This window comes from Leptinotarsa decemlineata, unplaced genomic scaffold (assembly GCF_025532065.1).
Source record: "Leptinotarsa decemlineata unplaced genomic scaffold, Ldec_3_MD MMD2_tig00002082_RagTag_RagTag, whole genome shotgun sequence".
NCBI classification, from domain to species: Eukaryota; Metazoa; Arthropoda; class Insecta; order Coleoptera; family Chrysomelidae; genus Leptinotarsa; species Leptinotarsa decemlineata.
In genome coordinates, this window is record NW_027412573.1 from 3,881,648 (window position 1) to 3,908,574 (window position 26,927).

General features: G+C 34.6%; 2 protein-coding genes, 1 long non-coding RNA gene and 1 pseudogene across 4 annotated transcripts in view; 1 reads left to right on the top strand and 3 right to left on the bottom strand.

The window, feature by feature from the left end:
- Positions 1-12,322, bottom strand: part of Duox (Dual oxidase) — a 30,254-nt gene extending 17,932 nt beyond the window's left edge. The window contains exons 1-2 of the mRNA XM_074176856.1: positions 11,788-12,322; positions 5,016-5,096 (exon numbers count right to left, since the gene is read on the bottom strand). Of these exons, the coding sequence (XP_074032957.1) occupies positions 5,016-5,096; positions 11,788-11,878 (172 nt within the window). The 5' untranslated portion in view covers positions 11,879-12,322. The remainder of the gene's footprint in view (positions 1-5,015; positions 5,097-11,787) is intronic.
- LOC141482894 (uncharacterized) lies at positions 1-26,830 on the top strand. 2 transcript variants are annotated; one of them, XR_012465791.1, is made up of 3 exons: positions 1-122; positions 23,169-23,471; positions 25,925-26,830. It is a non-coding gene; the product is annotated as an uncharacterized lncRNA (long non-coding RNA). The 2 variants fall into 2 exon arrangements; XR_012465792.1 differs by lacking the exon at positions 1-122 and adding an exon at positions 20,931-21,891.
- LOC111506864 (biogenesis of lysosome-related organelles complex 1 subunit 4) lies at positions 19,116-20,779 on the bottom strand. The gene is made up of 3 exons (XM_023162077.2): positions 20,595-20,779; positions 19,857-20,150; positions 19,116-19,449 (listed from the first exon to the last, which is right to left on the bottom strand). The coding sequence occupies exons 1-3, from the start codon at positions 20,655-20,657 to the stop codon at positions 19,378-19,380; spliced, it is 429 nt and encodes a 142-aa protein (XP_023017845.1). The 5' UTR covers positions 20,658-20,779; the 3' UTR covers positions 19,116-19,377.
- On the bottom strand, positions 21,979-23,161 carry LOC111506862 (protein DPCD pseudogene; annotated as a pseudogene).
- Positions 26,831-26,927: the final 97 nt, after the last annotated feature.

Here is a 26,927-nt window from a genome sequence, read left to right on the forward strand (position 1 = left end):
TATTAGTATACGTGCTTTGTGAAATCAGCGTGTTTTCTACAAAGCACGTATATAGGTGTTCTCAATTGTTTCCAACCTTTGTTCTGAAATACTTCAATAATTTTCATTGGAATCTTTTCTTGGTAAATAATTTATGATTTTGAAAAAGTGATTTGTGTTTATGTAGTTCGTGCAAATACTGTTCGGTATGTTGTTTAATAACATAATCCGTCTTGGCGCTGAGTGAATATTTTTTTCAAATTATGTGGATTTTCAAATGTGCTTTTAACTTTGACCCCATTGTTTAAGCTTCTCTGATTTTTAAATCTAGTTTGAATTTCTGAAACCTGATTCGTAATAATATTTTTATACTTGCTTGTGATTCTGGTCCTTCTATATCAAAATCATTTTTCTTTCCTTGGCAATTAATTGTTTTAGATGAGTGAGGTTAGAGTATTCCAGATTTATATGAACTGAAACCTGTTTGTTGAAGGCTATTGAATCATACAAAATGGCCGAAATAGTGGAGATAATTTTTCATATTCATTCAGAATGTTTGTTCATCCACCTAGTTACAATGTTTTTGTTTTTAGTTCTCAACATCGACACCATGAAGAGTGTCGTTTATTTTGAATTTTCTGTACAGGCCTAACCAACAATCTCGATAGTTTTCTCAAACTATTTATTTTAATTATCGATCAAAGACTACGAGTAGAGCTCGTGATCTATATTTCATTCAAGAATATGTAAAATCTCTTTCGTTTTGGATACTTGTCAAGGTTGCTCTCGATACAGGTCTGAATTAACATCACGGATACAAAAATGTAGAGAAATCCCATGCGTGACCTCCTTAATCGAATACTGAAAAAATCTGCATTGCACATAATTTATTATAATTCATAGCGGTTGTGCGATGATTTACATTCATTACATCATTCCGTTACGATTATTTGATAATAAAAGTGAATGCATCCAGGTGGTCTCTGCAAGGATGGATGAAGAGCGGTTTTAGAAAGTGTATAAAGATCTCAAGATCTCGAACTTTTTTGTGGATAAGACTTGCTCGGTGGGAGAATCGAAAGGATCGAAAATTTGTGCCATTTTTTACCAGGGCCTTGTCTTACCTTTTTCCTTTCACACACATCCAAAGCCGAATCTTCATAGTACATCATTGCTTCATATTGGAGAAAGAATGTAATATAGGTAAATAAAAACTTGCAAAACAGATCGCGAACTTTCCAAGCACAACCAATGTCAATTTAAATATTGATCATTGCATATTTTGATGAATAATACTGACTATCTAAGGAATGATTCAATCGAAGGAGTCTTATAAAGTAATTTACCACATGCATTGTGCAAAAATAACAGCCATTAAACAATTGTAGGGGAGATATGCCTGAGATGGCATACTGGCTGAGACGGCATAACATATGTTTTATCTAAACCTATTTAAATTTGGTGCTGTTCTGACCAAAAACTATTATCAATGCTCAAGAATTTGGCAACAGTCTGCAAAAGCCATACGTCAGATTCGTTTTGGCGGCAGTAGGTTAGTCAGTGGATCTTCTCATTGATTGTTATTTGAAATTAAAGTAAGTTCCAATACGTATTTATGTTTTTTGGTGGCTTAATTAGTATATCCTATATTATGGTGTCGTTAAAACAAACCTACTAAAATAAAGGTTAGGAAAAGGATCTTCCTGTATTTGTGCCTGAGATGGCATACTATTCGTGTGAACGAGTTGGCAGGGTATGCTTTCTCATACAAGTGCATTGGAGAACAGGGGAGGCTAAAGTCATATAGACTATATACAAACAGAAAAGCCCGCCGGAGGCGCGAAAATTTTCATGTTGTTGCACGCTTTGCTTAATGGGCATGACAAAGCGTAAAAAGTGCAGGAGGAGCTATGGACTTTATTTTAGTTTGTAAACCATTTAAATGGTCGGCCATGACCACAGCCCCATGATAGGATTGCGCAATTAACTTTTGCCTAAAATTATAGGTGTCACACGTACGAATTAAAAAATCAAACAAATCGTCAGCTGTGCGCCCAGATGAAACATCATGAATACCCATAAAACGTTCTACCACATTACCATCTTTGACATATCTAAAAACGATTGAAAGTAGTGATGTACAGGTAATATCAGTAGTTTCATCAATTTTCCATGCAAATAAAGAAACACTTCCAATCTCCTTGCTTATATTTTCCTTAATATATGCCATAACTGTCTATACGCTCATTTTGGATGGTTTTTGGGGTGCCCGTAAAAACGCTACCGTTTAAAAAAGTGTCAAATTGTGAATCATATTTGCTCCATAACACGAGGTAAATTTTTTAAATCGAAGTATTCTATTTTAGACCACGTTTGGTATTCGGTTTGTACGGAAAATAAACCACAAGGCCAACAAAAAAGTTTTTCTCGTTTAATGCAGCCGGTTAACCAATCGCATTTATCGTACCAACTGATATTAAATTCTCGATTTTGTCGATTATATGCCGATTTGATTGAAATCAAATTTGGTTGAGGCCTTCCCAGAGTTTTAATAATGTAGAATTTATTATCATAAGATAAAGAATTATTTGTCAGCAACCAATCGACTACCTATATCGTCAGATTTTTTAATTTCGTCCAACTTATCCATAATAAATGAAAAAAAAAAACTTAACGAAAACTGAAAACCTGAAAACACCTTGAATTTGAAAGAAAACACTTTGAAAACACAATAAAAATTTTTCCAAAAAGCACTGCTATAATGTGATACTGCCTGTTTTATACACAAATAACAAATATTATCAAGAAACGATTTACCAAAATATTTTTCAGTCCCGGTCCGTCACGGCATCCTGTCCAAATAATTAAATAAAAAAACAAACGCAGTCATACACTAACAGAGACCAACTGGAGGCTAGCCTCCTCTGACTCTATAATTTCTGCAACTGAAATTACAAATCGGGACGTATGTCGCTGGTTGGATCGGTCTCGTGGAGCCTGTGTTTTTTAAAACGACTCCGTGAATTAATGAAGTTTTTCATGATTGATTATGAAACTGAAGTGTAGAAGACGGTGAAATAAGGTGTGAAACCGATAATAAAAATGAACTTGAGATTTTCTATAGTTTGTATTGTGCAAGAAGAAGCCTCAAAAGTTGCAATTTCCGGAACTCAGGAGGGAGGTACCTCTGGTAATAATAGAAAGCACCAATTTTTTTGATTCGTGATCTACACGTCAAAATACGCAAGCAGACCCAAGTATTTTTTTCAATTTCGGAATATGCATTACTCGATAAAAGAGTTCGCTATAAGGAAGCCAGAAAGGTAAAATTTTATTTTTTGTTGTTGTAATCAGTAGTTATTTCGTTACGTTTATTCCTTGTTTTTCTCTCAAGTGTTGCAGTTAGGATGCGCCGTAGAAATCTCGCCTAGGACGCCGGTAGTGCTAAAACCGGCACCGGGTGCAGCCTATCCAAAAATTCACTCCCAAAAAAAGTTGAAAGGTTATTTTTCACCCACAAAAATATCTGCATGTCCCCTATTGTAGGTAGGTACTGAAGAAAAGACATGACAACCTCTCATAGCTCTGCGAACCCTTATCATCTAAGGTGACAAACTGTGAGTTCAAATAGGATAGAAGAGACAAGGAAAGAAACGTGAAAGAGTTTCTGAAAAAATGTTTGTTGGGATCGAAAAAACAATATATTATATACCGAAAAGAGTGGCTGCACTAGTTACTGGGACAACGCCCACAAATGGGTGCGGCATATCATTCAAAAGGGGGTGATGAGAGGAACACAGAGGAAATAATTATAATTTTGCCTGGTTTGGTGATCCAAAATATTTTCAAATGCGTTTTTTTTTCGATTGGATAAACAATTTAGTTTTATGCCAACGTTTCGGACTTTATTAAATCCACCATCAGGGCTCTATAATAAAATAATTTAATAAGTGTCCAGAATGTTATGTAGGGCAAACGGGACGTTATACTTAAAATACAGATTGTCTGAACATGAAAGAGATACAAGGAAGTTGAATGTTGCCAATCCAACAGCCCTCGTTGAACACACAAGAGAAAACAACCACAACCGTCAGGAGGAACATTCCCCGTTTACTAAATCGTATTCCTTAATATTTTAATACACATAAGTTTCCACCATCCTGCGTAATCTGATATCCTTCTATTGTTCATAATTTGTTTATTTTTTAAAAGGCAAAGAAAAACGGCCATTCCTAATCAGTTTGTCTCCCTGGATATCGTTTTCATTTTTAATGTGTGTCGTGTATGTGTTTTCATTTGGTTTGTCCTCATTTTCATTTGTAGCTATGTTGTCTGACACTTTAAACGAGATTGTATAAACTTTATAAATTTTGCATTATGTATTGGCATATACTGTTTACTTATTAAATTATTTTATTGTAGAGCCCTGATGATGGATTTAATAAAGTCCGAAACGTTGGCATAAAACTAAATTGTTTATCTACGAATATTTTTGATCCCTTTCCCAACCAATCGAAAAAAGTCTGCCACAATAAGCTGAATCCATTCTTAGAGCCAATTACAGTCAATTCAAACCAAAGTATATGTAAATGCTGAGCATTATCAACACATTTTTCTTTCATTTCCGCGCAAATAATCCCCTACCATTATCTTCCTCTCACCACCCCCTTTCGGTTGATATGCCACACACCCTTGTGGGCGTTGTCCAATAACCACAGTCTTGGCATAAAAGTAAATGAATTAGGTTTCATTAATCCTTGTCACTTAAAATATCCCGGATGTCCTACAATTGAATATCCTTCAAGGTACTAGCCAGGAAAGTTATTGTTTACCGCTGACATTTTCCAAATCTTATTGCATAGAAAAGCTGAGATATTATAATTGATCGAAATATTTATTTTGTTAGCGTTATTATCTCTCCTCGAAAAAGCAACTTGTCTCCGTTGTTAGTCGTCTACCGCGCGTAAGAAACAAGGAAGGAATGTTTTTCAAAATAACAGAAGATACAAAAAATGAAAAAGGATTTAAAATCTTACCTGCAGAACCCCAATCCGGATGTGCCAAGTTATTGAACCAACCGTCGTGTCTTTGTTTTTCTAGTTTGCCTTGCGGTAGGTCTGAAAAAAGAGATAAAATGAAATCATCATTGTACAAAATAAGACTGTACATAAATAAGAATTAAGTCACATTTGTAACATCCAAATATTTTATGAACACTTTTATAATCATGTACAGTTGGCATAAAGTACGCTTTGTTGGAGCCAACGTTTTGTGGAACGGGTGAAAATACTTATACCGTCATTTGTTTGAAGGTGATTGACAATGTTTCATGATGAATTTCATTAGTTCGGACTTCCATTGTCTAATAATATATAAAATGATTTGAAATCCCTAAAAGAATCAATATAAATTGCAAATCAAAAAGAATAGATGACAGTAACAATCATATTAAGCAGAAAAACCCTCAAATGAAATTACAGTGAAATAAAATGCAAGTGAAAAATAGAACAATTAAACAAAAAAATTATAAATAAGAGATTCCAAACCAAGTTACTTCACGACATTTCGATTGTTAGTATCCACAATCGTCTTCGTCTATGAAGCAGAGATAAATGGTAAAAACATAAATTTAATATTGATCCCATCGGACATAGAAATACGAGGTAATAAAGAAGTTGATGAACTAGCCAAAGAAGCAGTAACCGGCGCAACATCTGAAACTAACATCAAAGCTAAGGGGAGTGAAAAGTTTCGTGAAACCATGGACTACATTACCTAAACATCGAGGACCAAGTAATCCTAACCCGTTTACGGTTAGGCGACACACGCCTAACTCACTTTGCCTTATAACAAGAATGAACCAACATGCGAAGCGTGCCACCTGAATCTGATTGAGAAGCATCTCCTGACTGATTGTCCGCTCTTTAACAAGTTAAGTTAAAAATCGGTAAAACCCAAAGTTCACCCCAATCCTATCTATTGGTGTGCGTCAAGGTACAGTATTGGGTCCAATACTGTTTCTTGTGTACCTAAACAATATTTGCCGCATTGATAATTTTCTAGGTCACATCATATGTTATGCTGATGATACTGCATTGATTTTCAAAGGCAACACCTGGAATGAAACTATTGACACAGCTGAGCAACATTTGAGGGAAATTGGATTATGGCTGAATAATAAATTGAGTATAAATATACAAAAAACAAAATTTATCACCTTGTCTCTTAGATGTAACGACCAACCCAACACAAAAACAATTAAAATTCATAAACCAGATTGCTCAAATCTGCAGTGCCAATGTCCCGAAATAACAAAGACAGCGTCGATTAAATACTTACACACATGAGGTTGGATGAACGTGTTAATCACTTGATCAAAAGGATACGATTGCTAATGAATAAATTTTACAATCGTATCCAAAAATAATTTAATAACTCTGTATTACAGTTTGGCTGAATCTGTCCTACGTTACTGCATTACAGCATTATATTAATAATAAAAATTGCTCAAAATTCTTTACTGAAAATTATTTACAAAAAAAACATTTTTGAACCAGATTACTCTACAAAAATACAGTGATAATGAATATAAATTCCTTATATATAAACAGAAGCATTATCTAGGTCTATTTAAACATCGGTTAAAAAAACTAGAAAATGATATAACAAGATCAAGAATAGTTACAACACTTCAGATTCCACTTTTCAGAAAAACTCATTCCCAAAGAAGTTTTTTTTATTATGGCCCAAAATTTTTCAATCTTCTTCCTGAAAACCAGAAAACTATAAGTGATATAAAAAAATTCAAAACTGTCTTGAAAAGTTATATATAAAGAAACCCGAATTACAAAATTTGATAGAAACATTATGGTAAATAAATGTTTCTCATTGATTTGTTATTCTCTATATATCAATTTTTGACGAATATGTCCCTAAATTTTCACATTTCCAAATAATAATCTACAAACGAAACCGATGTTACATTTCATGACATTCTGAACTACCAATAACAACGAAAATAATTGCGATTCAAAAAGGCTCTGTTATTTTTATGTTGGACCACACTGATTTCTAAATGCATTCTCTTCCAATCCTAATAATTAAATCATATCCAATCACCCTCGGAACATTTGAATAGTAATGTACTTGTCAACAAACTTGACATTAAATTATACACAAGGTGAATTACACTCGAAACCTGTCCTGTGCTTTTTAGCTAAATAACATTATTCTTGGCTGTATATTTTGGGTGAGTGTGACAAAGATTTCTTAGTCATACAGTTCGATATTCTGATTCAAGGCCTATACGATATTATCACTTCTGAAGAGTGTCAGACATATTGTCCAGTAGCTCAGATGATGAATGGAAATTAATTCACACAATCTCAGGAGAATGAGACAACAGTCTTTTAATTCAAACTCCACTTCAATTACCAATAATTTATATAAAATATTCAGAAATCTCAATGTTTTGATCTAATCTTATTGACATTAATTGACATTTTCAATTTCGAATCGAAACATCAATTCATTGAAATCAAAAAGGAACACGCGATGTACAATTAATGCCTCTTGCCCCGAGTCGAGTGACTCGGGCGCCGGCAATGCGGTCTCATGTCAAGGCAAGATAGGTTTTAACAATGAAATCTTATTGTTGAAAAATACAAGTATAGTCTTTCATGTATACTCTGTTCATATATTCCCTCCCCTCGCCACACACCTTTCCATACGTTTATTCCATTAATGAAAGTATTGCTGGAAGTCTTCTTTGGTGAGGGCATTTGGGAGCTCTGCCTTTTTTTGCTTTACCGCTTCCATCAACTCAAATAGGGTTTTTTCAAAGCAGATTGTATCATCGGAAACAAAAAAATCACACGGTGCCAAATCTGGCGAGTAAGGCGCGTGTTCGAGCACTGGAGTGCTTTCATCGACCAAATACCGCTTCACAGATAGCGCTTTATGGGCAGGTGCGTTGTCCTGGTGCAAAATCCACGAGTTGTTCTTCCACAACTTGGGTCGTTTCTTACGAACTCGTTCTCGCAGTGTCGCCAAAACTGACAAATAGTAAGTCTGGTTGACAGTCTGACCCTCTGGAACCCATTCAGTCATCACGATACCGTTAATGTCAAAAAAAGATCAACATTGCCCTGAATTTTGATTTGAATGTCCTTGCTTTTTTAATTTTCGGCGATTCAGGAGTATTTTCAATGCATCGATTACCGCTTTTTTTCAACATCGTATTGAAAAATCCACGTTTCGTCCCAAGAAATTATGTTTTACATCAGTCCAGGATATTCTTTTAACAATTCAAGGAAATCTGAGCAAACCTGTTGACGCAAGAGATTTTGGTCAGGAGTCACAGGCTTTTGTCATGTGTAATTCCTCGTGTAGAATTTTTCTAACCGTTTATTAATCGTCGTTTACAGCCTCGGCAATCATCCAGATGCTCATCCGACGATCTGCTAGCGTAGAGATACGCACATATGTTGCATATCTCTACGCTAGCTTGGCTAAATGCGTTGTTGGACAACATATATGCGGCTTCTTTGAATTTCCTCCTAAACCAGTGTCCTGAGGAGGAATTTTCTCCTAAACCAGTGTTCCTCCTAAACCAGTGTTCCTCCTTGGAACACTGGTTTAGGAGGAAATTCAAAGAAGCCGCATATATGTTGTCCAACAACGCATTTAGCCAAGCTAGCATAGAGATACGCAATATATGGAAACCTCTCATCAAGCGGAAAATGACCAACTCCTGACAAAATTCAACAAATTTAAGAAAGAACTAAAATCATTTTCAGTTCAAACAGTTTTTATTCAGTCTCAGAATATTCAGAAAAGAATTGATTTAGTGGTTGTGTACGAGTATAAATGTACGTATGATATGAATATGTATATCTTATGTTTGAAGTGTACTTTAATATTGTATATGTACCTACTGTATTTGTTTCCATAGTATATATGTATATTTTCATAACTTCCCATATCACTTTTGCGATCTATGGTTATTAAATAATTTGATTTTGAAACTGAATTTGAATATAATTTTTTATTGATGTAATATTACCCTTTTTAAAAATTGAGCACATTCAGATGATACAATTAATTTAATTTGAGGATTGATACTTTGTTCTTATATCTGTTGAAAATAAATCTGTTTATCCGTTAACCAACTGTCGCCCCCCTACGAACGACAACCCTCAGAAGTCGAAACTTGTTCGAGCTAAGGACTAACGAGGTTTTACCTTTTAACGTGTGATTCCTGACACGGGTTGGACGATAGGAAGTGAAAATCGATCGTCCAGCCTTGCTGATAATATTTCAGGAAGTAATATTTTTGAATATATATCACTGTCAGATAAATTTCCATTGTTTCAAACCCAAACTTTTCAGCAATACCAATCGAGCAACCGTCCATAGATAAAAGCACTCATCCTACTGACTCTTGGTTTTCAAAACGTACCCAAAAAAAACCTAGTCAAATATTGCCTTGTTTAAAAAAACACTCTGTATTGGTTACACTATTATTTATTTATTTTCAATCTATCAAGAAATGCATATTTATAACCTGATATTCCCAGACGTTTCATCGCTAAAAATTAGCAGCAGAGGATTAAAGGAACAAAAGAAGAACACATTCCGGTCCACTTGAGACGATCATATGATTCATCAAGTTCACAGCATGTGTTGATCAATTGAAACGCAAAGATCCGGTTCGGGGCTATTCAGTGTGAAACAAATGCCGATCTCCGTCAGAATAATTCTATGAAAGCTAACAATACTGCCGATTCCGTCAATACGTCGGTGTCATACTAATTTATTTGATTTTCATGACATCAATGCGTGCGATGTGCATTAATGGGACATACCCACTATTAGTCGTAAAAATTGTTTTTTTCTTAGAAATCCGCGTTCTTAAGAAATCGCGTGAAAGTTAAAAGAAAGATTTATTTTGTGGGCAAAAAATTGTTCCCGGTGAAACAATATCAGTTATTATGTACAACGACTATATAATATGAGCACTGGTGCTAAATAAAACCAAGTACCTAGCGCCGAACTGAATGTGTTTTGTGCAAAAATCCAAGTTTAGCTATTAAAATGTCACATAATTATTTGTTCTTGGATCACTTCAGTTTAACTCCATAAAACATCTATATTCGAAAGTGGCACGGATCCAAAGGATCCATAACCGCGCTGACAAATAAGAACCATCTGAAAAAATGGTTCCAGATTTGGAGTAACAGCCCACGGAACAACGATAACAAAAGAAGTCAAAACTTTTGAAATTATTGAACAGAAAGATAAAAAGGGAATCTGAATCACATGAAGTTCTGTACTTGTGCTTCTTGATTTTAGTCGAGCTTTTGACACTCTAAACTATGATCTACTTCTCGCCATTTTAAACTACATGGGATTATCGGGTAGTGCTATCAGACTTCTTGAATGTTACAACAGAAACAGGTTACAAAATGTATGCCAGGGTGGAATCTATTCAAGCTATCTAGAACTTGAGTCAAGTGTGTCACAGGGTTCAATATTGGGTCCACTAATGTTTACAATTTATTCATCAAACATGTTGTGTAGTCTAGAACCCTGTAAATTTCATCTTTATCCTAATGACACTCAACTATATCATAGTTTTCTCCCTCAAGGTGTAGAAAACGCATGTACGCTTATTAACAATAATCTCGAGTCATATGTTGAGTTGGCAAGAGATCACTGTCTACTACTAAATGTCACTAAATCGAATATCATCCTTTTCGGATAAAAAAAGAATCGCCTGAAAACAAGTGAATCTCTTACAATCACGATTGATAATGTTCGTTAACAACCCACAAATGAATGCAAAAATCTTGGGAGTTATAATCGACTCTGACTTGCGGTTTGAGAAACACATAAACAAACGAATACAACTGGCATATTCTTCATTGAAACTTATTTATGGACACAGGCACATACTCACGAAACAGACGAAAACAACTCTCTGTGATGCACTGGTTTTATCGCGCTTCAACTACTCGGATACTTTATATGGTCCATGTTTAACCAAACCGTTTGCTCAGAAAATACAGAAAGTACAAAACTCGTGTCTACGGCTCATTCACGGGATTAGGAAATATCAAAGAATATCCCATAAGTTACGGGATACACGCTGGATCACAATAGAAAATAGACGGATATTAAATGCTGCTAATTTATATAACAGGAAAATCACTTTTCGTACTGATGTTCACAATATGAACATCAGATTTAAGAGTACTCTTACCCCACCTAGTTTAAAAACTTAATTTTCTCCGAATTCTCAACTTTGTCTTTTGGATTTTCCAAAACGCTCTGTACTTAGTGTATGACTTCTTTTAAAAACTACCTTCATACCTAGTTCCTTGAAAATGTTTCCAAAGTTTATCGTGTATTGGTGGTATGGAACTGAGATACATTTATCTTGGTTTTCATCGTCATATGGCAATAAAGCATATTCCGATTCTTATTCTTGAATCACTTTTGATTTTCAGTCACTAAACGCCAAGTTATTGACTACGTGACTCAACGCAGTGATTACAAAATTGATTAAAGGAAATCTGAATGAATCATGTGACTAAATATGCACCAGATGAACTTTTAGGAACTTTTCCTACGACCGCAGATTCATGAGGTAATTTCCCTAGAAACGGAAAAAAAATGCTAAATAAAAAACGGAAAGGATTCTGTAATGATCTCTTTAAATATCACTTTAAAGCGCCTGCTTCGAAAACCAGTTCAATTATGACAGAAAACTATAAAGAAAACATCAAAACTGGCAAAAATACTGACCTGAGACAACACTAGAAAGGCTAGCTAGGAGGAGGCACCAACAAAAAAGGTATCCCGATACCATCCTCATTTCCTTGGGAGTACGGATCATCTGTTCATGTTTACAAACACAAAAAAAAACTTTTTCATCGAATTCCGTGAATGTTCACAGTCCGCCTACTTTGATACAAAACACTCGTATTTTTTACCGACAGTCATCTCTGCTAGGAATGGCCAAATATCACGATACCACGTACGAATTCAGTACCTCTACTAAATGGTACTTATTCTCAACACTGGGACGTCACCAACGGTAAAGAGAAAGTAGACCACACTATGCATACTTATGGATCCCCACTATGAGATACGATGTAGTGTGTTTGAATTAGCAAACCAATTTCGCTACTTTGTCTTCGAGGATGAATTGCCTTCTGGGAACGTCAGAATCTTTTGTGAATACGCGAGTGTTTCGTAATTTTGTCGGTTTCGCGAATAAAATGGTAAAACGAGTATTTCAGCAAATAACAAAACCGTGAAACAAACAAAAATGAATATATACATGGCGTGCACTTCACAAAAGATATATTATTGGAAAATATTTTGTGTCCAAGCAGTGGCGGATCCAGAAAATCATAGGGGGTGGGCAGTTTACAACTCAGAATATGGGATACATAACCTCTCCATTAAGCATTCAGGAACGAACATTTGAAAAAATTAAAACCATTGCTTAGTTTTAAATATTGTATTACACGTAACAATAAGAAAAATATGTATAATCAAAATAATCCTTACCATCATTACCATTGAGTGAAAAGCTGTACAGGTACAAGCATAATGAACTAAAAAGTAGATTGAAATTATTTTTCAGTAACCAAATTCATTTATAGTCGAACATTATAATATTTTTCTACTCCCTCTATTTTAAATCAATCATTACGTGTTTGATAGCACGTAGGTAATGGCTCATTTAGAATATACGTGTACTCTGAATCAATAGCGGCCCATTCTGTAGGAAATTTTGAAAAATTATGAGACAATAAACTTTCCTCTGATAAATATGATCTCATGAATACTTATTCAATTGTCCAAAAGCCAGAATCAGTGAATATTCTCTCCAAATTCTCTGTGAAACCGAAATAAAAATCATATTGTCAGTAAATTCATTGTTCAACAGTTTGTGGATTGGTAAAATGAATCTCGTTATATCCGTGAATCAACAACCACTTGTTTCAATTATAAGCTGTCATTCAGTAAAATTCAAAACGAGTGATAACGATCAAGAAATGTGTGTTTCCGAGCAAGCAAATATTGCGATGAATAATTTGATGCCAGCAAAATCAAGAGAAAATACGAATACAATTTCGAAAATGTTATTAGTTGTTGATAGAGTAGAAAAAGATTACTTCGTTTTCCGAAAGATTTCGAAGATTTAGCAACCGTCGTAGAAAAAGTATAGTAGGCACCTCGAGGATGAGGCCAATTACGTCTACTCGCTAATTATCGTACTCGGCTAACGCCTCGTGCTCACAATTTTTCGCTTGTGGGTAATTTGCTTCTTATCCTACTCGGTACGTAATATAGGTACTATTTACAATATAAACATAATATTTTTGATATATAAATTTTGTATAACACCTTCAGAAATTATTTATTCTTGTGCTTTCTTATGTATACGTCCAAGACTTATTCAGCCTTCATTGTTTTGGAAATGTCTTGGTGTACGTGCAGTAAAGCAAAACCATTTAGTTTTCAAACGATGCAAAGCTGAAAAAGTTATCTCTGCTGTACTGGTAGTCATAGGGCGAGTCATAGGACTTGTAAGCTTGAGTCGGGTGTCTAGGCAACTTATTTTCGGGATTTGATTTCCACATTTCCAAATTTGCAACTCACCTTTCAAGGCCGAAAAGCATGGCAAATCTTCTTTGTCGGTCGCTAGCCGGGCGGTTCGACGTGGGTGCTTGTTCACTCAGTCAATCGGCCAATGTGTGAGTCGGTGGTTCAAGCCCCAGGCTGAACGCTCAATTTTCACTTGCTATTGACCAACCTGTTGGGAATCACACGTTAAAGTTTTGGTGACACTGTGTCGACTGTATATAAAACGGTTTGGACAGATAGTTAATAAGTATTTAGATAATGTGTGATAAAAGTAGCTACTGTTGATATTATTGAGACAATACCCAATAAATTCATTCGAATACCTACTTCTGGATAATAGATACGTTACGAATATTCAATTTTGGGAAATTTTTCTTACACGTATGTTTCGTTTTCGGAATAAAATAATTGCATAGTCTTTGAAAGCGAAGATTCTCATGGAATACTACTAAATATACGACTAACATGATAGTAATTCATGCACAATACGTATTGTTTGAAGGTAATTGACAATGTTTCATGATGAATTTCACTAGTTCGGACTTCCATTGTCTACTATATAAAATGATTTGAAATCCCTGAAACAACTAAAAAAAAAGAATAATTAAAAATGAATAGCTGAAAATAACAATTATATTAAGCAAAATAAACCTGAAATCAAATAATAGTGAAATAAACTACAAGTAAAAATAGAACAATTGAATAAATAAAAACAAAATAAAAATGAAGGAATGAAAAAAGAAAAGAAAATAATATAATTGTTATTTTCAGCTATTCATTTTCAATTATTCTTTTTTTTTAGTTGTTTCACGGATTTCAAATCATTTTATGGCATGGAAGTCCGAACTAGTCAAACACAATACGTATTATTGTGAAAAGATCACTTAGATACCATTGTTTGTTATGTGGTGCTTTTAGAGATGCTAAATGATATAATTATTCACCAACAGCTGAAATCTAAATTCACTAATGGTAGGAGCACTGGTGCAAACGAGTATAATACCAAAAGTGAAGATGGTCATTCCTAAAGTGTATTATATTTTTGGAAAAGTATCCTGCATGTTTTCAAAAATTTTCAGTCATAAATCATTCACTGAAGCTTTTGTATAGTCGAAGTAACCGATATAGTATCCTTAAAGGTGTTGGCGAAGTCAAAGGCCAAAAAAACCAATACAAAGGAATTATGCCGCAACGAATTAGTCCACGTGGACTGAAGAATTGGCGGTACGTATTGGATAATTTTTACTAACCGAGTTTTATGATTGGCTAAAGAGTCATGAAATTAAATTTAAAGTCATGTTACGGTGACCAACAGAGTGTAGCGATGAGTACCGCCGTTGTGTCGTCAATGTTCAGTTCAGGAACTGATCGCGATTTGAGTGTTGAAATTCGATATTGGTGAAGTTATAATTACTCAAAATTTTTGTTATTTGTTTAAACTGTGGCATCCTTGGCCAAGTACTAATAGTAATAACGAGTGTGATAACAACGCAGACTTTTTCCTGTGTAGTGATTCCAATAGCGCTGGTGAACAATGCGGAAAAGAGATACCAGTGAATAAGATTCGGATTCATTTGAATATTGAAACACAGAAAGTATGTTTCAATGTATATAAGAATCTACATATCAAGTTTAGTTTCGAGGGAAAAAAAACTATTACAAGCAACATCAGATTTGACCGAAATTCCTTTCTCAACTGTACCTACGTAAAATAGTCAAAAACAAACCTTATGAACGCAAGACGCGATTTGATGCGGGATTACCAAAACCTTTACATGTTCATCGAATAAAATCATTAAAAAAAACAATATACGACTGTTACAAAAGCAATGAGATTCCTACAATTGAAATCATAAGGAAGAAATTGAATACTTCCGGCCATAACGTCAGCTGATGTGACAAAACTCTTCAGAATTGGATAAAGAAACAAGGATTTAGATTTAAAAGCAGTTATGGAAACCATAAGAATAGTGGAATTGCGTAACAAATGCTTAGAACAAATAACTAAATATAGACAAGAACAACGGCAAATTTTCGATTTGGACGAAACTTGGTATGACACTCACGACACAGTTACGACAGGGTCGACTGATGTACGCCTAACATGCCTGCAAACAAAGGATCGCGTCTAATCATTGTGCATTGCGGAGGAAGTAAAGGATGGGTTCCGAATTCTTTGAAAATATGTGGTAAAAAACTTGAGGCCTGCAATGTTGACTATCATAAGAACATAGAAGCTAATATTTTTGAGAAATGGTTTGAAAACACATTGATCCCAAATTTGGATGCGAATAGTGTAATGGTTCTTGACAACGCTTTCTGTCATTCGCGACAGCTCATCAAAGTACCGAATAAAAATTCAAGGAAAGATGAAATACAAAGTTTTTTAATTTATAATAATTTGTATTTTGAAGATAACTATACCAAAAACCAACTACTTGAAGTTTTACAGACAAAAACATTTGAAAAAGTGTATGCCCTTGAGAGTATTGCTGAAAAGTATGGACACACCATATTGAGACATCCCCCCTATTTTTGTGTGTTCAATCCCATCGAGTTGATTTGGGGAAAATTGAAACAAAGCATCAGGCGTAAAAATGATTTTCCAAAATATTGTAAGAAGGTGGTAGAGCTAGTTAAAGAAGAAGTATTTAATATTACCGAAGAAGACTGGCAGAAAAGGATTAAAAAAGTAATTTTAATTGAAAAAGACTATATGGAGATTAGACACTTACATATCAATGGTGGAAATAAATTCATTATTCATTTAAATGACGACAGTGATAGTGAAACGGAGAATATGGAAAAGGAATTATCAGAAGCTTTCGAAGAAAGTTAGTGAAGTGTTTTTGAAGCGTTTGATTGTATATATATATATGTGAGTAAGTAGTTAGGTTAGGTCACAAGTGAGTGGGTCTATTCGACCCTCCACCGCAACCCGCAAGGGTTTTTTGTGGTTCACACCTATTCAAGTGCGAGTAAGTAGTAATCAGAAGTATTTTCAATCATCACTCTGCTATTTGAATCCTTCCTTCCTTCCTTCCAACAAATGTGCGGTTGGCTTCTGTTGTTGACTCCGTGCGTATGTGTTGTTTCCTGCTTTCGGCAAACAAGTGTTGCCCATCTTTACACTTGGCTGCACCGCGCTTATGAGGCCAATAGCCAGAAACACGGTTCCGCGGTTTGCCCCCCTTCTTTGGAGTGTTGTGTCTACGAATTGTTTCATTTTTGATTTGTATCATGCATATTGATAAAATCTCTATTTGTATATTTATAATATAGTTATTGTGAATCTTATATAATCAGAAATTATTATTGAATAACAAAATTTGTCAACTCCCTAACTATTTTATTAAAGGGGAACTGCTGGAAGGTAGGGGGCACTATATCGTTTACTTGAACTATACTTCTCTCTCTCTCTCTCTCTCTCTCTCTCCCTCTCTTTGTAATTTCTATGGCCCTTGCTTCTCATTCGAGTGCATTTGGCCATTTTAAAGAGAAGCTTCGTCCGGGAGCGCAACGGTCTGGCTCGATGCAAAGCTATCACTCTAGTTTTTTCATTCACTTTTTATTTTAACAAAAATACTTCATTTTTCACTGGTCGCCTACTTCTCGGATGTCTTTCGGATAAAAATAAAACAAATACACATGTTTACATATTTTACAGAACTGACGACCTCATCGGATCTGTCGACATCCAGCCTGGTTACTGGCGTAGGGGGGCGCCAGTCCTCTCATATTTCACTTCAATATTTATTCAAAAATAAATTCATTTCGATTACACTTCATTTTTAACTTACACCGTTTGGACTCCACTCCGACCACGACATCCACGTGACCACGCGTCATCGGCACAACCGTCCTCTGTCGCGATCGGAGAGGAAATCTCGCGTTTGTACTTGAGCAAGTCACAAAATACTGGAATTTGTATTTTTCATAATTTGCAAGTGAAAAGAACGTTTTGATATTTAAATTCCATTTCACTTTAACTTTGAAATCACTTTCGCCCATAATCCATCGACATAACCTCAAGGTTTAAGGTTATGTCGCACCTCTTAGGTTCGTTCGTTTGTAGAGAATATGTTTGTTCTGGTTTTCAGTTTGTACTGTTTCGAATCGTCCAAAATCAGTGAGTCAGTTGTGGACTGAAAAGGTTAACGCGACAAAATGTTCAGTATACAGTTGGGTGACTGTTTTCTGACTGTTTGGAACAGTCCTAGCAGAGAACCAGAACAAGCCTAATATTTCAAAGATTTAATCATTCTTTGGTGTTTGTTGTAATGAGCAACTTGATGACAAAATTGTTCAAATTCGATTGAAGGTAAATATTCAGTATCGAATTTAGAGAATGAATCAATATAATCATGAGCCATCCATACTCCCTTTTTGAGAGTAATTCAAACCGTTCCTCGATAATATCAGAAAAAATGGATCTCACATTATAGAAACTCTTTGAAAGATAGCTGGTTTATGCAACACACCTCCTGAGACCAAGACTAAGAACTAAGAGTTAAGGCCAACACTTAAACTAATAACTGAGAGTTTAGATTAAAGATTCATGTTTTATCGTTTACGATTAGGTTATTAATAGTTATAGGATTCTTACTTTTCTTGTTGAGAATATTAGAAAAATGTGTGGGCACAATTGGCGCCCTCAACTGTCAACACAAACTAGAGGAAGAGCCGCCATATTTTCCATAAAGAGGTTCATTTATTTATCCTTAGTACAGGACAGTTAATGATTCGCTCAAATGAAATTCCGTATACCAGTTATAATCCAGTGAAAACCGAAGAAAACAGCCATTATTTTTTTGCCTTGTTGCCTTTCTGACAAGAAAAGTTTATTGAAAACCAGAGCCCAAACATAATGCATTTCTGACTCATCACCGGACAGCGCTGTTTCGACCCGTTATAGGTCTCATCAGTGGTTCTAGGCTGAACCATACATGCAAAGCCAAGCTTTTCTACTGACCGCCTAGAGCCTCGGTCATCTTTGCAATTCTAGAATAAGGTTCTCTGTTAATCTAATAGATGACGTTTTGGTAATGGGAGATGTCATCGCAATTACTCAGGCTCGTCCAGCCTAGCACAACTGATGAGACCTATGGCGGGTCGAAACAACGCTGTCTGATTTTGAATAATAAATACATTGTGTTTAGGCTCTGGTTTTCAACTAGTTGCCTTGCCGCGAAATAATCTCGTCAAAGCGTGGCTTTGCAACTGACTGCCTTGGGGAGCCTCGTTTATCTTCGATATTCAAGGATTGAGTTTTCTGTTGATCCCATAGATGGCGTCTTCGTAAGGAGAGATGTCATCGCCACAGTAGCAAAAGCTTTCTACTGTGTCATCGCCATTACTTAAGAAAAGTTAAATTCAATCACTAACCACTTATGATGGTGACAAAGACAAGGAGTTCCAAAACACAATCTAATCATAATTAGCACTGACAGTAAGAGAGTTACAAAACAATGACGACCATGATAATAGTTTATTGTATCATAAAACGTCTATAACTTTCTAACATCCATTTAAAAAAATGTAAAATATTGTTGAAGAGTAATACCATTTATTTACATTTGTGGAATATGTTGAGTTCAATATTACGTACATTGTCAGTTTTCCTTCCAGTTTGAGGTAGGTGATGAATGTAAACATCCTCAATGCAGTATATAAATAAAAGTAGTATAAAAATATATTTTACTTTCTGATCCTGATTGATGAAAATATGGTTAACTTTCAATGAAAATAATTTTCAGTTTTGAAGTTATCCGATTGGAAGCGAAACTCTTTCTTCCCCGACTGTTTTCTCTGAAAATATTAAAAACGTTTTAAAATTTCACAAAAAAATGTCTGCCGTTTTTAGCATGACAACTACGGATCATTATTTAATCGATGAGTTTGATTAATAGCATATGAGTAAGTACAAATTTTGGTGGAAGGAATATCAAACACATGATCAACCAGGTGTCAAAAATATTTCATATTCCCTTGTACCGATATCCTCGGCTGGAAGGGAAATGAAATTTTCCACAAGAGCACAAAAACTTTTCAGAATTAGTGCCATTTCAGTTAGGAGTCAAAATCATAATCAAATACTCAACAAAGATATTCAATTGTCTGTTTCAATAGTATATTAAAAAACTGATTATGAATGGTATTGTTATTTAGAGTAAGTATTTCCCCTAAAGTGACTCTAGGTTAGCAAATAAACTCACAAAAAGGGGTGTGAAGATATTGGTAACTTTCATAGTGGTTTCGCTGCATCCAAGTTCATCTTCTGCTTTTTCGATTCCACATTCCAACTGATCCAAATTGGATTTGATATGAGCCATCAACTTCTCCAAAGTGTCGATTTTCTTGCACATATTATCGAATTCATTTTTGTAATTCGGAATAGCGGTTAAAATATCATTATAATCAATTCGGTCTTGAACAACGAATGAAATCATAGTCTGAAACTCCTCAAGTCGGGTCAGCATATCATCGATGGAAGCGGTTATTGGTTTCAGCTAAAAAAATTGAATAATTAACATGCATACCAATAAATGTAAGATGATAAGCTTTTCCAACGCTCTGAATATAGTAATCTTTCAACTTCACCAGAGAAGAAGCATCGTTTTCTTTTTGAAAATATTTTATCAGTTGAAGGGATATTAGCCACGGCCAAACAGAATTAATATTTTGAATGAGTATAGTAATCTTTTAACTTCACCAGAGAAGAAATACATTTTTTCTTTTTGAAAATATTTTATCAGTTAAAGGGATAGTAGCCACGGCCAAATAGAATTATTATTTTGAATGAATATAGTAATCTTTCATCTTCACCAGAGAGGAAACACATTTTTTCTTTTTGAAAATATCGTCGTATCAGTTAAAGGGATATTAGCCACGGCCAAACAGAATTGATATTTTAAATTACGAAAATGATGAAAATTCAACTTTCGAATGCTTACCTTATGATCCAAGTCCACTTCAAGGTATTTGCTGAAATCTTTTGCAGTTTTTTCCTCTGCCATTATTATTTTTAGAACGAAAACAGTAGATGGAGCATAATTGTTAGTAACAACTATTTTAATTATGGCCTAGAGGCAATATCAAGACCCGCATGAGTACATGATCACATCAGAAATCAGAAAGCACACCATGTGCAATACTCAATAGATAGTTATAGTTTTATTCATCTCTCTCTTTGATAATTGAGGTACACCTCATAAAAATATAGTTATAGACTCAATCTTTTCTGTTTACAATATAATCCAAGTGAAGTAAAAGTATATCGACTTCAACAACACTAGTAACATACTTAATTAAATTTTATAGAAAGAAGAATCAGAATTTATATTATGTATTTGCTCAGTGGTGTTTTTTTTAATAACAGGTGCATCAGTAGCATATAGACGTAGCCCCTAGAATAAAACTGTGATTTTGATGATGGTGTAATATATTTTCCTAGTGTCGTGATTGTTCACATCTATGTTTTTAGTAAATTTGTATTTATTATAATGCCTGTGCAAGTCACTAACTCAGGACTCCATTTTCTTTGAATGTATTTCTGCATCTTTTGCAACTAAGGTCAAAGATTAATCTTCTAAATGGTATTTCACTTCACCATACAATAATGCTTCAACTTCTGTGAAAATTATGTTTCAAGGTGATGGAATATGAATGCAAAATATAGTTTGCTCAATTTCTTACATAAGCGATCTATATGGAGGCCGAATTTTAATCTGGAATTCAGGTCTATGCCAATGGATTTGGTTACTTGTGAAGCTGAATAAAATTCGTTGATTTTGAATTTTAGAATATTGTGAACTGGATACCATTTTTTTTTCATTGATGATAAGATGGTTTCGCTTGCTCCGACTGGAAAACTCAGTTACAGTTAATTTATTTTTACTGTTCAATTCTTGTATAGTACTGCTTAGATAAATAATTGTACTTGTCTGATATAAAGCGGTGAGTGGAGGAGGAAAGGTAATGGTTCTAGTACTCCGCCTTGGGTAATTCTGGTCAGGACGCTACATTCAACCGATACTTCATTTTCTATTTAAACTTCTAGTGGTTCACTACTCATGTAAGATTTAATCCAATATTGGAAGTATCAAAGAATGCTTGTTGCTTTACTTTACATAATTAGTTTGTTTGAGTTGATGTTTCAATGGATTAATGAGAGCGACAATTCTACAGAACTATGTTTTCAAAACTATGGATAAGCTTGGGTGCTCAATAGCAAATCTCCATTCTCAAAAGGTACACGTAGTTTCAGTGGATTTTGAAAATTTTCTGAATCAAATCATTGCATTGACGAAATATATATGATATTTGAGAAAAACTCCATTTTGAAAAATAATATTTTTTAATCATGTTTATCAAATACAAAATCTACTTCATCTCCGTTAAAACCTGGTGAAAATATTCAGCTGGATTGATGTTTATCTAACAGGTTTTTGAAATAAAATATGAGTTACTTAGAAATTTTATAACACTGGTTTCGTTTGTGAGAAACTTGTGTATAAGACAATGAGGAAGTTGATTCTTAATGCATCATTGTTTGTCAGTACCTTATTTTTCATGGTCTACTACATCCATTTTCTTAAAATCTTGCCTAAGATCTTAGATTTTTTTACAGACGTTCCACATACCACTAGATTCGATCAGAGAAAATCTTCATCCTAACTCAACCTCATGAGCTCTCCAAAACAACAATCTTTTTGAAATTATCAGTACGTTGGTCAGTTATATCTCCTTCTTTTTCATCTTTCATTGTGCGAACCTTCTCCAGCATGAATTTGTCAAAATTTATTAGTTCCTTGGGTTTTTTGTAAGTAATAACCAAAGTATTGAATTTATGGGAAACTGAAACACAGGCCTCCTCTGGCACTACATTTAATCTACTCAATTCTGGAATTTTCAGCTTTTTGTAATATTTCTTATTACTTGTACTGACAATAAGACATTTTTGTTCAGGGTTAACTGTAACAGAGTATGTATCAATTCCATATGGCAGATTTCTTATTCTCCATTCCAAATTCTTCCGTGTGTTTCGACGAGAAACAAATGGTTGGTTCGGACTCTCGCGGATGATTGCTTTTTTGTCAGAACCATAGGATGATTCATTGTCTCCCACTTCCACATCCCATTCATAGTTGTTTTTGAGACCTTGGTTGCATCTCCACGCTCTTTTGGTAAGCACCCCCGTCTCCATGTTGTACTCTTCTATCATTTCTTTTCCATTCTGGAAATTATAATGGATTTTCTTTGAACTTTTGTCCTCAAAATAGGACTTCCTTGCATTCTTAATTTCTGTTAGCCAATCACTCATTTTCAGCTGATGAAGAATTTCAATAAATAGTGCACACAAGGTGTTAAATTATTATCACTAAAATTCACTATAACACCAGTATTCCGCTTCAACTACACATCTAGGTTGTTTGACTGTTGAACTAATAATTTTAATAATAAGTAACACAACATTTTAGTTTAGTTATGTTTTATAGGTTATATTTGAAGTCTTCTTCTTTTTTCAGAAGCATGGACGAAATGGGTTTCAAGACCTGTCATCGTTCAAACCAAAATGAATCTTTTCGTGCTAGTGAATGGTAAAAATAATACAGAACGTATTTTGGTATCATGGTAAACATCAAATGTACCTTGATTTTCTGAATATCTAAAGTACTGTATAGAAAATATAAGAACCAATCCCATAAAGTTGTCGAGAGTACAATTCAGATTTGGTGGACGAAGCAATTGGCAAATTTGAGTGTTGTACAGAAACAACAGAGATGGTTTTGCTCTAAATGAAATATTTCCATGTATACAATTATAATAAGGTATAGTATCTATCACTAACCCTTTAGATTAAAAACCGCATGTAAATATAGTCATGATATAAAAAAAGAATATTCGAATGGCATTGGTAATAAACTAATGTAGACTTGTAAAATATGATTACTCCTGATTATTCCTAGTAGTTCATAATATTTGAAAAAGAAAAAAAAATTTATATTTCAGTTTTGGCTATACTTCCTGTCGAATTTATTGCAAACTGTCGAATATAAGGCGAGTTCTTGAATAGAAATCTATCAATGATGCCTTTGACAGTTTAAGGGATGAGGTTTTCTTAAAATTTTGTGAATGTCAACCAAACCAAGTATCCACCTCAATTTTGAGGTGTCTGGCACTAGTGAAACTAATCACAGATTGGATAATGTGATGAATGTCACAAATATATGTTTCACTATTGGTGAATTTCAAAAATGAAACCAATTCATTAAAATTTTCGGTTATTCGAATAGTACCACATCACTTCGTTTTCATTAGTGTGTTCCAGTTTGTGGACTTATATGGAATACATTGACATACCTGTTTTACACACTGAAATAATGTTTTTGAAACACTCTGCGAATATGCGAACAGAGATTTCAACATTGTTGGCAGGACACCAATAAGAACCTTATTTGAAGCTGCACGTCAATGGCGTATGAAAATAAAATAACGAATGGCAACCCTGGGTAGGATTTGTGTATCACAGAATAATATGTGGGATTGATGACTCGAAACCGGTCGTATAAATTAAAGTTACCAGTGGTATTTAAACGAACGTATTTTTACTCATTTCATTTAAGGTATCACAGAATAGTATACTTGCTAGTAAATATTCTTTGATTTATATAGTTTATACTCAATACAAGTTCAATCTGAACAGCTAAATAAAAGATTACTTTGCCATAAAAAAATAGTTTTGAAAAAATTAAACCACGCCACCCATAGTAACCCGACGTTCGGAAACTATTTAGTTTTTATGATATCTGAATTAACTTTATATGTACTATAATATTTTTGAAAAGCTCTAATCGTATTCTAAATAATTATTTTCATTTTCAAAATCACGTTATTATTAATTTTAGTAATAATCAAGAAATCAGGTCGGCGGAAATTCTTGCAGGTTGGGTCCCCCAGACATAAATATCGACCAGGTTGATCATTTTCGACAGAAAAATTCCATCCTCCACCCATTGAGTATGGAAAAATTCCACATTCCTCATTGAATTGAAAATAAACCTTGCAGATTGGCAGAAATTCTTGCAGGTCGGGTCTCCCAGACATGAATTACGACCAGGCTAATCATTTTCGACTGGAAGACCCGACCTGCAAGAATTTCCGCCGACCTGCAAAATGTATATTGAATTTTTTGAGAATTGTGAAACTATTAAGTGGGGATTAGATTTTTTCTGTCGAAAATGAATAATTCAGTCGACATCCATAACTGGCAGACCCGACCTGCAAGAATTTCTGCCGACCTGCAAAACGTATTTCCAATTTTTTAAGAATTGTGAAACTTTTTGGTGAGGGTTGGAAAATTTTTCTGTCAAAAATGATTAACGTGGACGAGATTCATGTCTTGCAGACCTGACCTGCAAGAATTTGTGTCCTTTTACAACTTTACGAGAGCAATGTCTACTGAGAACAATTTGCTGACCTGCAAAATAGTTATACCCAGTGTAAAGTAGGTAGAAAGTCATATTCAAATATGCACTTATTCATCTTATTAGGCATAATTTAATTAGTATGTTGGCCTGAAGTAGCTATTGTATAGTGTTTTTTTTGCAATATCTGTCCTAATTTTTGATTTTCAATTTTTGCATATCATAGATATATCATTTATTGACTAGAACTTTTTATTAAAACAACGATAAAAATAAAATAAAAACAACAATAAAAGTTAATTGGCGTTCCGGGCGACTTCATTGATCCCAGTGGCGCATTTGCTTTTTCAGCTGCAGGAAAACCCGGAAAAACCTGCAGCACCACCTCATCTGAAGATCTTGATCTAACAATGTCTTCTCTCTTATAAAACAAAATGTAAGGTGTCTCCAGAGGCTCCAATGAATTCAATGCATCGCCAGAACACTTCGTGACACGAGTATCGTCAAACTTAGTGGTCTGCTAGGTTGAAATGTTCATCTATTTCGAACCTTCCAAAGAGTTTCTTGCTTCCGTTAGAGGTTGAGTCTTGTTTGAAAATTATCAGTGTTATTATTAGATTGACTGGTGCCTCAGCTATACTTGTTTCCTTATAACAGTCCAGTTAGTTTGCATGTTTGACAATACAGTCGATCATCACCTGTTAAAAATTCCATTTTCTGATGATTTAACAATAAGCTTTGCACGGACTGGTTATTAGTCATATTAGGAAAAGCTAGATGAAGTTCCAGAAATTCACATAAGTTTTCGGTACTTCTTGAACATTTACCACAAAGTAAACAAGTGCGGATTTTTTCAGCAAAAGATTTACAAACATAAGACAAGATGGGCTGTACGGAATCATTCAGTCCAGAGCGGTCAGGAGTATTGATTTTGCTATTGTTTTGCTCACGAAGAGTATTCAACAAGAACCCCAAAAATTCGGTTGGAGGGAAAGATGATACCTTCTTACGAAACTGCAGCTGCATGAACAGGTATTTGAGTTTGATGAATAAGTAGGAAACATTCCCGTTCTCGTTCATCATTAAAACTTCGTTCTTGAAACTCTTCGTCATGAACAACACTTGTAAAATGCTATTCATGTAGCAAGTGTTTCCTAAATTATCCAATCCAATTTTCTTCTCTAGATTTTCAGGACAACTATCTACTGATTCGTAAGGAAGAACATGTTTCACAGAATCTCCATAAGAACCATTTCTCAAGCTGTGATCGATCCTTCCAAATGAAGAAGGGTTTGGTAGAGGGATCGATTCGGCTCTTGCTTCATGAAGCTCTTCCACTGAAAGGGAACCAGTTCTACGAGGACTTCAAGAATGACCTGACCGCACTGAAAAAGAAGAAGGTGGATCAATCACTTGTGAATTAACCTTGATAGGAGACTGATGAATATCCACATATTCCGGCTTATTTCGAAGAGGTTTCAGTTCCGTACCGAAATTAGGGCAATGCATGATCTCATCAAAATTATGTGAAGGAGGAATAGTTCCAAGTACTGAATCAGCATTGCCACGTTGAATAGCAATACTAATTCTTTCTATCAATTTATTATTGAACTTATTTATTAATTCATTTTTATTTCAGGTCAGAATAATGTATCTTCACAAATTAGCATTCTTATGTTCTTGAATACCATACTCATTGTTTATTTTTTTTTGTGTTTTATATTTCCTTTTAAACAAACTCATTTCTGTCCAGGTAATTTTAGTGTTTTTAATATTTCACTCATATCATGAAGTTCTCTTCTTATACATTTCAAATCGGTTAACACCTTTCAAATAGTGGAAGTCTGAACCTGAGACACA

Bases quoted from the DNA above. Each gene is read 5' to 3' on its own strand.
- LOC111506864 (XM_023162077.2), bottom strand. From the start codon at position 20,657: ATGGCAGAGGAAAAAACTGCAAAAGATTTCAGCAAATACCTTGAAGTG. The intron at 20,151-20,594 runs GTAAGCATTCGA...CAATTTTTTTAG, and splicing joins AAGTGGACTTGGATCATAAG to CTGAAACCAATAACCGCTTC. The intron at 19,450-19,856 runs GTGAGTTTATTT...TAATATTTTCAG, and splicing joins ATATCTTCACACCCCTTTTT to AGAAAACAGTCGGGGAAGAA.